Source organism: Patella vulgata, chromosome 9 (assembly GCF_932274485.2).
Source record: "Patella vulgata chromosome 9, xgPatVulg1.2, whole genome shotgun sequence".
NCBI lineage: Eukaryota > Metazoa > Mollusca > Gastropoda > Patellidae > Patella > Patella vulgata.
In genome coordinates, this window is record NC_065887.2 from 34134040 (window position 1) to 34145843 (window position 11804).

At 39.0% G+C, this 11804-nt stretch overlaps 1 protein-coding gene across 1 annotated transcript; it reads left to right on the forward strand.

Annotated features, from left to right (window-relative positions):
- On the forward strand, positions 1 to 11804 carry LOC130014287 (dipeptidase 1-like; the record flags this gene model as incomplete). The annotated part of the gene is made up of 8 exons (XM_056103289.1): positions 1 to 143; positions 362 to 503; positions 774 to 906; positions 4924 to 5074; positions 5999 to 6096; positions 7377 to 7449; positions 8008 to 8143; positions 10208 to 11804. Coding segments are annotated over 8 exons (975 nt in total), but the record flags the coding sequence as incomplete, so codon positions are not given.

Genomic DNA, 11804 nt, shown 5'->3' on the forward strand with positions numbered 1-11804 from the left:
CTGATTGGAGGAGTTATTGGTTTCGTTGTATTAGCTATAGTCACTGGATTAGCTGTTGGAATCCCACTTTCTAAACGAAGCATTGACGAAGAAAACATTGCACGTGCTAAAAGAGTCCTTAACGAAGTTCCACTCATTGATGGGTAAGTGTATTTATTTTGGCGATGGATGGGTTTCTCTCATAGATTCAGTATTCGGGGGTTGAAACCATGATATTACAGGCACGAATTCATTATCATACAAATTTTAGAATAAATTAAAAGGGTACATATATTATTATTGGTTCGTGCCTTGGAATTTGTCGTATGAGCTATAATCACAATATATAAAATCTCCATTATTTAATTTCATTTCTATTCAGACATAATGACCTGGCATGGCAGTACCGTGCACAGGCACAGAACCAGGTTCATCAAGTCAATTTAGCCGAGTCGTTGATAGGAGTATGGAATACAACACATACTGATATACCTAGAATAAAACAAGGACATCTAAAGGCACAGGTAATTATATACAATCTACTAGTATGGGTGCGCGTAATCATATAGGGTCCACTATATTATTATGTGTTTTCAAAATGATATTTTATCCGAAACTTTCGGTTCAGTATTACATGCATCTGTTTTCGTATACACCAATCGGATTACTATCCGAAACTAGTAGGGACATGTGTATTCGAAAGATCTGTGAAAAGTTCATGGTTCGAATCCTGGTGTAGCTTGTAGGCGTCTATAATTGCTGGAAGATATTCGGATTATACTTTATGGTTTCAGTTTTGGTCCCTGTTTGTAAAATGTGATTCCCAGTATAAAGATGCTGTTCGCCAGTCTCTTGATCAAATGGATACAATAAAGAAATTTGTAGCACGTTACCCAGACGTCTTCAGATTCGTGACAACTGCGGATGGTAAGTTGATTCCAATTCAAGTAGTAATATAGATATAGAGTTTCGGCTAGGATTTAAGAAGCCTACGCGCCTTCAGTCGGTGGTGGTTGAGGGAGTACACGGTCTAACGCGCGCTTTAGTTCACAAAGGCTGTCATTGAGTCAAGAGGCGGGGGCTTCCATCACTTACTTGCACGTGACAAGGTGTAGGATCGCTTGTCTAACTTCGGGAGTATTCTCTTGGTTCCCCGGTTTTCCCCGAATGCTAAAGACTACACGTAGGCGAATTATCGAAGTAGAATTGTACAGTATGTTAGTCCCGACATGGACATTAAACCGTATCTCTCTCCCTTTCTCTCCTTCAGTCGGGTTGATATATTTCAAATCATCGATTCGGTTTTACCTACCGACACCCATAGCGTTAGGAAAGCTGTTTGAGGATATAGCACGGAGAACGATGCACCGCTCTTATCGAACTTATCGCTTATTCTTCAGTTTGGCGTCATAGCTGAAAGTTGCATATTATGTTCCCCTGGTGTGGACCCTGAATTATTTGCACCCGCCTTCCACCCTTATGTTTATTTTAATGTTTCGAGGCCTTTAATTTAGGAATCAATAAATTGGTGTGGAAGAATTTTGATAGGACTGTAAAGTAAACTAAAAATTAATTAGTCAACATCTAACTGAAAAACAAGGCAAGCAAATAATCAAACAAAATGCTTCCATGTACAACACTACACTTGCCAAATGGAATTCGATAATGATTAGGGCATTAAACCTCAATTCATTTAATTTCCCTAATGGACCATAGCATCATTAGCTCATTAATCACCGCCATGCTTCATATATAAGTTTGAAAGATTGTGTTCATTGGTCGACTTTTGCTCATCCTCAGTATCTCCAGTGGTATCGTTCCGTTCTTCTCTACTAACCTCTTGGTCTATTCAATGGAGGCAGACCACCATTATATTTCACCATCTCGGTACCCAATTGTAGTTCGTCTATTTATAGCAATTCTCTCTCTGTCTCCTTTCTCTCCTTCTGCATGCCCATTTTTGTTGATTTTTTGGTCTAGAATGGACGAAGAGGGTTTGAATTAACATTTTCTGCCAGTTTTTGGTAAATATTTATGATTTTGAGGCGGAAGGATAACGGAGTTGTCAAGTTAGCTACGGTGATATGCACGGCAACTAGTTCCATGTTTTTAGTATGCTTCTTCAAGTTTGTATATCTCAAAATTTTGGTGGTTAACCTCATACAAATTTTATTGCAAAGACATGACCATTTGTTCCTCTGTCTGTAGTGAAAAGCATTCAGCCCAACGAAAATTTTGGGAAAAGTTGGAGGTGGGCAAAGAGGCCAGAATTAACATTGAAGTCAATGGGGGAAATTAATGGTGGTCTGCCTCCCAATGGGTTTGCAGGAATTCAAATTATCTGCCCTTGATCTAGGTTGATTCTAAGAACCAATCAAAAACAATTTTCATACTAGTTTTCACGCTGATCAGCTAAGTTTGCAACACCGATTCGGCTATCTGGACTAAGACTAGTAATTATTTGCGAGTTATAAATAGACAATTTTTCCCTTAATTTTTTTCTCCCCTCTTCCTGCATTTTTTGGTTGACTTTTTGGTCTAGAATTGGAGAAAAGGGATCAAATTTGCAATTTCATAGCAGTTTTGGGTAATACTGATGATATTACAGCGGAGGGATAGGGGGTGTAAAGTGTCTTTCTGCAGAGAAATCATTGTGTCGGAAGTGAGATTTTCACCCCAGTCAACTTCAAATCCGCGTAGCAAAAAATCTAAATGGTCAACCCCCTACAAAATTATAATGAGGAGATTGCCAAATGTTGTCCCCATTGTGCCTATAAATATTGGAACCAACGGAATGTTGAGCAAAAAGCTACAGCCTGTGATGTTACAACCATTAACATTGAAGTCAATGGGCAAATAATTGCTAGTCTTAGTCCATCTTAGTTGCAATAAAATGCGGGTTACTTCCCTTCGCCCACTCGATTGGACACAGCTCACCAAATAGTCCTACGCCGTCACCCACGAAACAAGAGTCAAAGCTATTTTTAGTCTTTCTCTCCCTTCCCCCCCCCCTTTTTGCATGGCGATTTTTGCTGACGTTTTGGCGTAAAATCGAAGAAAAGGGTTTGAAAATACATTTTCTGCCAAGTTTCGGTGAATATTCATCATTTTGAGGCGGAAGGATACAGAGTTGAGAGGTGGGTTAGGTTGAAATGTAGGGCCGAAAATTGCATGTTTATTTGTCTCTACTTCCAGCTTTAGAGGCAGTCTAAGAGACGAGAATTAACATTAAAGTCCATGGGGAAATCATTAGTGATCTGTGGCCCATTGGTCGAGAAAACTAAGGGGGGGGGGGGGGGTACTCGATTGAACGTTCCGGAATTGAATTCACTCAATCTCAAAATTTAGTGACAATCGAGTGCATAGGGGGATTTCGGGCTACAGCGCATGTGTCGACTGAATAAGTAAATCTCAAACAATTATGCAGCCGAAACATATTCGTTGTGTTTAAATACCCCACGGTTCTACTCATACTGCACGCAGCGACCCATCTACGTCATACTTCCCAGAAGGTGACACTGCACTGATTATCCGCCATTTAAAACGCTGATGTGATCACTTTGGGGCGGGACTTATCGACTCGAGACCGCTTTGTTTAGACAACAGAGTAAAAATAACCCACGCACGTGTGTTTTATGTAAACATGGCATGTCGCTGACACTCGCGTAAAAGCGATATATAATATGTGCTATGGGTAATATTGCAATAAATTCTTTACCATTGTAAACTGTCTTTAGAGTTTCAATCTGTTTATCTTTCAAAACAAGGTTAGATACTCCTAAATTTGTTTTCGCAAATAAAACCGCCTCTGTGAATTTATGTTTCATGGGCGCTGCCATATTGAATAATTAGAGGACTATTTTGTGATTCGGCTTTGATTAGTTTGACATTTTTCATACACACAGCGGCTAAATAAACATATTTAATTTCATTCAATATGACAATAGAAGAGAAATAAATACTTAAGTAAATCTCAAACAATTATGCAGCCGAAACATATTCGTTGTGTTTAAATACCCCACGGTTCTACTCATACTGCACGCAGCGACCCATCTACGTCATACTTCCCAGAAGGTGACACTGCACTGATTATCCGCCATTTAAAACGCTGATGTGATCATTTTGGGGCGGGACTTATCGACTCGAGACCGCTTTGTTTAGACAACAGAGTAAAAATAACCCACGCACGTGTCTTTTATGTAAACACGGCATGTCGCTGACACTCGCGTAAAAGCGATATATAATATGTGCTATGGGTAATATTGCAATAAATTCTTTACCATTGTAAACTGTCTTTAGAGTTTCAATCTGTTTATCTTTCAAAACAAGGTTAGATACTCCTAAATTTGTTTTCGCAAATAAAACCGCCTCTGTGAATTTATGTTTCATGGGCGCTGCCATATTGAATAATTAGAGGACTATTTTGTGATTCGGCTTTGATTAGTTTGACATCCTTCAAACACACAGCGGCTAAATAAACATATTTAATTTCATTCAATATGACAATAGAAGAGAAATAAATACTTTTAAAAATTTCTAAAAGCATACTCAGTGTTTTCGACTAAAATCGTCGATGTAGGAATTTAAATGTCGGTTAATTAGCTTAGGGCCTATTCTCAGCCGGAGCTAGCTGTAGATAGGCAGCCTAAGTTTGGGATGGGTTCTACTCACACCACCCCCGTAGTCGGGACTGACAGAACTGTGAAAGGGCTGAATTCCGTGTAAATCGATTGCAATTGTGTCAATGCGGGACGTTCTGGACTGTGAATTGAGCATCCCCTTTCACAAGTATCAAGGGCGTATAATTTGACTAAGTGTCTCCCTTGCGAATGGACCCATAGGCTAGTGGAGTAGAGCGGAACATTGTCTCTTGTTAAAAATTATAGCATAGTATCAAAGTTGTTATACCTGAAAAAAATAAACAGTTCTTTGTTTATCACGCAGGAATAATGGATGAATTTAAGGCTGGAAGGATCGCCAGTTTGGTTGGATTAGAAGGTGGACATTCCATAGATAGTAGTCTTGGTAATCTGCGCATGTTTTATGACCTTGGGGTCAGATACATGACACTTACTCACAACTGCAATACACCATGGTATGTGTTGATTTTTTTTGAAGCCCCAAACTCTCCAGTGTAAATAGGATTATCCCCTTTCAAATACAAGAAATTACAAAAGCTATATTACAAGATATAATATATATATATATTATAGTCTGAGTTCAACGAGCCTATAGCCCTAACTTATGAAAGGCGACAAGTCTTCCCTTATGATGTCCCCAAGACCACTGAATGGTGGCTTTCTAGAAAAGCAGAATGCTGTGTATGGCCTTTTCCTTATGTTGTCGATAAGACTTCCGGGTGGTGTCATGGTAATCAGAACCCGCTTCGCTCTTTTAAATACGAAGAAAACGCAGTACTATTTATTTGACTTCTCATTTGCAAAGGCTGTAATGTAGTGTACTTATATGAAAACCGCGTTTCAGTTTTCAAAGAATTGGTCAGGAGGTGAGGATTCTAGCGCGACAATTATGGGTACATTCGGCGTCACTGACTGCTAAAGACCCCTACGCGCAAGCCAACTATTGAAATAAAAAAATAAACCATATGTTAGTCCCGAAATGACCTAGTTTGTGTCGAGTTGACGTTAAAACCCATTTCCCTCCCTCCCTCCCTCGGCGTCACTGAATCAGTTAATAGGACACCAGATTAGCCCAAACTCTTACTTGCAATCCAGAGAGACATCCATGTGCATGACAACTTGCCCTGATTTTTGCTGACTTTTGCAAACCACAGGTGATATATTAGAATATCAAAAACAAAAGCTGCAAGGTAGGTGGCCCATACTCCTCGCAGTGTTCCGTTTGATTAGAGCTAATCCCACCACCAGAGAGGGATTTCTCGGGCCATTGCTTCAGGAATATGTAGATGACCATGCTTGGGAAATAGTGTTCGCACAGACTGACGACAAGAAAGATTAATCAATTATTATCCTTGTAATCGGGACACGTATTCATTCCAGGCAGAGAATGGCGGTGTAGTAATGGTCAACTTTTCTCCAGTTTACGTTAATTGTGCTCCAAAAAAATTACCACAAGCAACATTAGCTCAAGTTACCGGTAAGTCCTGCAAAGAACACATTCCCTTAGCAATGTCGACGAGCATTATAGTTTCATAAACCATTGCCACGCTTGACAGCAAATGTTAGCGATGGTGTCCATTGAAGAACGCAGTAGACTAGTCGATGCAATTTCGAATTTCTAAGTCCATAAAAACAAACATCGATTAAGGATTCTTGGCAATAAATAGTTCGTTTTAATCCGAGAGGCTTTAACAAATAAGAGGCGACTTTATCTAATGACATACACTGTATGTATGGACCTGGTAGCTACAGACAGGATGATAGCTCTATGTCAACGTGAGAGTCTACTACAGTAAGGGTAGCAACGGTTAATGAGCTGAAAGTACTCGCAACCATTGGTTCAAAAACATGTGAAACGACTCCCTGCACCCTTATTCCTGTGCTCTAATTGATAAGGAACATCACCAAGGCAATCGTCATAAATACAAATTATCCACGTCGTCACCATTATCGTCAACATAATAGTTAAATGCTCAAATGTTTTTATTGATGACCTTTACATGCCAAAAATTTAGTGTGGGTGTATTTTGTCAAGCTTGTGCGCGCAATAAAGACTACTATTCTTAACGGATCTTTTTCAAATTTGGTGTGAAGTACTGAGGTCATTAGAGGACGAACACTTTATGAACGTGGTAGAGGCTATAGTTTTGACTCATGTTTTTTTTTAAATTTCGTATGAAACATCGGGGTGATGAATGGACAAACCCTATCGATACTCAGTATTTCGCGGCATTCTATTCCGAACTTACCAGCTCTTTATCGCAAACCTTTCGAAGGCAACAGAGGCGATTGTTTACAACTGATTATTTTCCAGTTTGGTGTTATGTAGCATTAGGACTAGGGTGGGAAGAACATTATCAATATTAAGCGTTTCGCGACCTCCCCGTCCCAACCCCAAGTTGACAATAGGATAGAGGTCACTTTCTTTTAAAACATACATGCATTTTCTTTTCAAATTTGGCCTGAAGCATTAGGGTCATGAGAGGACGAACCCTATCGATATTCATTGTTCCGCGACCTCCAGGATTATGCCCTTTCCACAAACCTTTTACAGCCACGGTTTAAATGGATTTTTTAAGCTTTTGAGATCAGAATATTTTTTGAAAGCGTAAAGGATCCTTTTCAAACTCTTTCTCGAGGCAGCTTCTAAGTGGGCGGATTTCCACGCTTTGTGTATTTTGCCATCGTTCAATAATGGTGTGTCATTGCCATCACAGTCGTTGATGACAATTTAATATAATTAATCATTTTTTTCAGATCATATTGATTATATAAAAAACCTAACCGGTGTTGATCATGTGGGAATTGGTGCTGATTATGGTCCAAAAAGGTAAAATTTGACCTAGATTTCATTAGAAGGACAGGCTTTTCATGTTCAAGACCCACATGTTAATATCATCGTATTTTTTTGTCCGTTCACACATGCACAATTTACAAATCTGATACTTTTTCATGTTCAAGACCCACACGTGAATATCATCGTATTTTTTTGTCCATTCACACATGCACAATTTACAAATCTGATACTTTTGCAATGTCCATACGTATGATCAGCGGAGCTTCGAGGCGGGGGGGGGGGGGGTCAAAGGTGAAAACAGTGTCATTTTAGCGTGAAGTCTGGAAGATTACCACATAATATTATAAAATCAGAAGCTCTGAGACAATATTTCTGTTCATTTAGATTCATACATGGAATAAGTTAGAGTGGAGTGACAATGCTTTTTTGTCCGATATTATTTCGATAAATTTAGGAGAGAACAAAATATTCTTTACGCGAAGAAGGGAGTAGGGGTCCGGGCTCCCCTTTGGACCCGTGTGTGACTTGATATCTAGCACTGTATCAAAATAAACTACAATATCCCATGTATATTTTGTTATATTTAAACAGCACATCTGTTGGCTTAGAAGATGTATCCAAATATCCCGCACTATTTGCTGAGTTAGCTAGACGAGGATGGACTGATGGCGAACTTAAAAAATTAGCTGGTGAAAATCTTCTCCGAGTTTTTAAGAAAGCAGAAGAGGTAGGATAATATACAGAGGCATGAAGGACTCAGTAAATGGATATAAAATGTAATGTTTAATCCACTGACAACTGGCTTATTTTGTTTGATGTTGGCGTTCAGATCACGTGAAGGTTTTGTTTAATCAAATTCTCTAGTATACGGGACTGCCTATTATGGTGAATTATTATACTAAACAGCAAAAAAATAAAAAACGTTAGTACGATTTCAAAATCAGAGATGCATTTTAATCAAATCATTCTAGAAAACGACTTACTAAATGGATCAAAGCAATTTTTTGTGAACAGTATGTTGACACATTAGTGATTAATTCATCACAATTCCAAGACATTACGAGAAGGTGTAGAGTCTGTACACAGTCTATACATCAGTATCTGGTGTGTCCATCGCAGCGTCTGTACATGGAGTGGACAAGAGATTGATGAACGCCATTGCCACCTGGAACCACACTCTTAGAATAGCCTGGCACAATCCATCGGCTGTGTTTGGTCTCGGTACGACATTATTAATTCTCCTCTTAATTTTATCCCAAAGATGTTCAATCGGGTTTAAGTCCGGACTAATGGCTGAGTAACTCTGACGGTCTGGGTACGGACGTTGTCATGCTGGAAAACGTTTTTTCGATGATGTGCGAAATGTGGTATGACGTGGGGTCTGAGACTTTGATCGATGTAGCGCACTGCTGTGATGCCGCCTCCTCTCTCTGGACCAAGAATTTGGAACACCACTCACTCTCTGGTTCAGGCCGATTCCATCAAAAACCATTATACTTGAGTCTCGTTCCATGACAGATTGGTTCTAATAACGCTGCAGAATAACGTCAACGCCATATTCTAGTCCTGCCATCTGCAGTTGATACACAATACCGACTCTCTTCTGTGAACAGAACAGTACTCCATTTCCTGTTTCGCCAGTTCTGGTGTTGTTGGGAAAACTGTAGACGTTCACGTCGATGACGAGAGGTGAGGATCGGTACACGGTAATGGATGTCTCTGTGTTGAGACGTGGATTCTGCACAACATGGCGGCCTTGTCTCTTTGTGGTAACCCTTGGTCTACTTGTTCGGGGGCGATCATCCGTGGTGTTGGTGACCAGAAAGCGTTGCTGAAGTCTGTAGATGGTTCGAACATTTATCTTCATTAGCCCAGTTCGGAGCAAAACAGTAGGACGTTAAACCCCATTTCATTTCATTTCGAACATTTACCTGGAAGTGACTGGCAACGGCTTGGGCAGTGTGGTTAGCGGCGAGTATTCCAAGCGCGGTGTTCCTCTGAGCTATCGTGAGTCGTGGCATGCTGCTGACGTTGTAATGTGAATGATTCAACAAGGTATGGGGTGCATTTTATACGGCTGGTCCTGGTGAACAGCATGCGCAGCATGAGTTACATGAAAATCATGGAGAACATATTACCACCTCAGAAGTCAGGTTGCGTTTTTGAGAACATTTCCTGGGGTCAGTTCTGTGTTTGGGAAAGAGCCTTATTGCTCAGGTAAAGTTGGAGATGTGGTCACAAATATACAATAACATACCAACCTGACGTTTCTTTTTCTGCTTAGTATATGTAGAAATATATATGTGAATGATTCTAAGTGGAATAAAGTTGTCTCGCATAAATGTTAATCAACAGGCAGGACAACGCGATGATCATCCCACACTTAGGCTGCCTGTCTACAGCTAGCTCCGCTTTTACCGGATTGGCAGACGTTGACATTTTGCTAAAGACATGTGTTTACATAAAACACGTGCTTGATCGGGTTATTTTTACTCTGTTGTGTACACAAAGTTGTAGTCCAGTCGATAAGTCCCGCCCCAAAATGATCACGTGAGCATTTTAAATGGCGGCTAACTAGGGCAGTGATCATAATGACGTATGACGTAGATGGATTGCTGCGTGCAGTTTGCGCGATGATGTCAAGTTAGTTAGCTTAGAGTGAATTCTAAGAATCAGACTGAAAAACATACGAAACGAAATTGTCATCGAACAGTATGTTTTATGTATGTAAAGAGTTTAAAAAGTTTTATCAAAAGGGATTAATATAAATATAAATTTAAACGTTTTTCAGATTCGTGATCAAATGATAAAAGATGGAGTACCACCATATGAAGATCATATCGCTGATGGACAAATAAAAAACACAACATGTCGGAGCGGCCCATTTTAACTAACTGTTTAAATGCCCACTAGCCTTCAGCTTGACGATCGCGAATAAAAGCTGTTGACCAGTAACGTTCTATGATCATGGTTTGGGGTCTTTTTGTTAAGACTTGATTAACGGGATTTAAGTGCCGATAAATGAAGTTTCAGACAAGACATATTAAACCAACGTCATCCATCCAAATAAGCTGTTATGTACGGAAGAATGATTCATTAAAAGGAATAAAAGCATTGCACAGCTTTATAGACTATAGTCTACGCTTCACAAGTATTCTTTGTTTTACAAGCAAAATGTGTTACAATACAACACTGTAGGGTTTGTAAAGTTTAGTTTTGAGAGAATATATAATTCACCTTTTCTAATGCTAATTATACGTTTAGAATTAAATGCTTAATTTTTATTAGTCCCCACCCCCACCCACCACTAATCCGTAAATATACAAATAACTTTAAATATTTGTTTTTATACGCCCACCTTGAAATGTGGTCGTATATTGTCGGCGCCCCGTCCGTCCGTGGGTCCGTCCGGCGTTCACAATCGCTTGTGGACGCTCTAGAAGCTAAAGCTAATATCCGATTGACTTCAATTTTATGCACATTGTTTAAGGTCATTGATTTGATTTTCAGCGATTTCAATAGTAACTGCTGGAGTTATGGCCCTTGATCTCTTTGAAATATCTTGTTGACGCTCTAGTGGCTAAAGTTAATATCCGATTGACTTCAAATTATATACAGCGTTTTAGGTCATGAGACGCAGAAGCCCCGGAGGCTAAAGTTGGTGACAATCCACGAGAACAAAAAGTTGTATAATATTTTAAATATTTAATTCTTATCAAGATCAATTACTCAACTTTAAATTAATTACATTCGCAACATTAAATGTGGTTTCCTAGAAATAGAATCATAGATTTAGACCAAGTTAAGAAACTAAGAGGATTAAATATTTCTTAACACTGACGATAAAGGTTAGCGCTGTTAGGTTTGGGTGTGAGCTCCTGTAATAAATATCAGTCTAAATTATGTTACCTTTTAATTGTTTTGTATTGTCAGTGTATTATTTCATATTTCAGGGGCAAATAGAATTGTCTCAAATATGATTTCATGATTAATATCCATAAGCGTTTTGGATGATGTATAAACGATGTATAATTTTTGAAGTAGAACTTTATATCTCACCCAGCTCTAATGGATTATAGATTACATCTTGAAATTATATTTAATGTTATAATTGTGCAGATATGACACGCACACATGCATGATCCATATAAAGGACATTACATTTACATGAGGTCCGCGATATCACCTCGGTGGAAGTGGACGTAAAATACAACTAACTGACACATGAGGTCCGTATGGTATCCTTAAAGTTCACTTTATTACAGTTAGTACATTAGCTTTATTACATCTAGCAGGTGTATTTTGCATTTCTTATAACCATATTAATATGGATTTTATATTCCTTATCATACATTGAATATTATTATAAAACTCACTCACCCTGTATA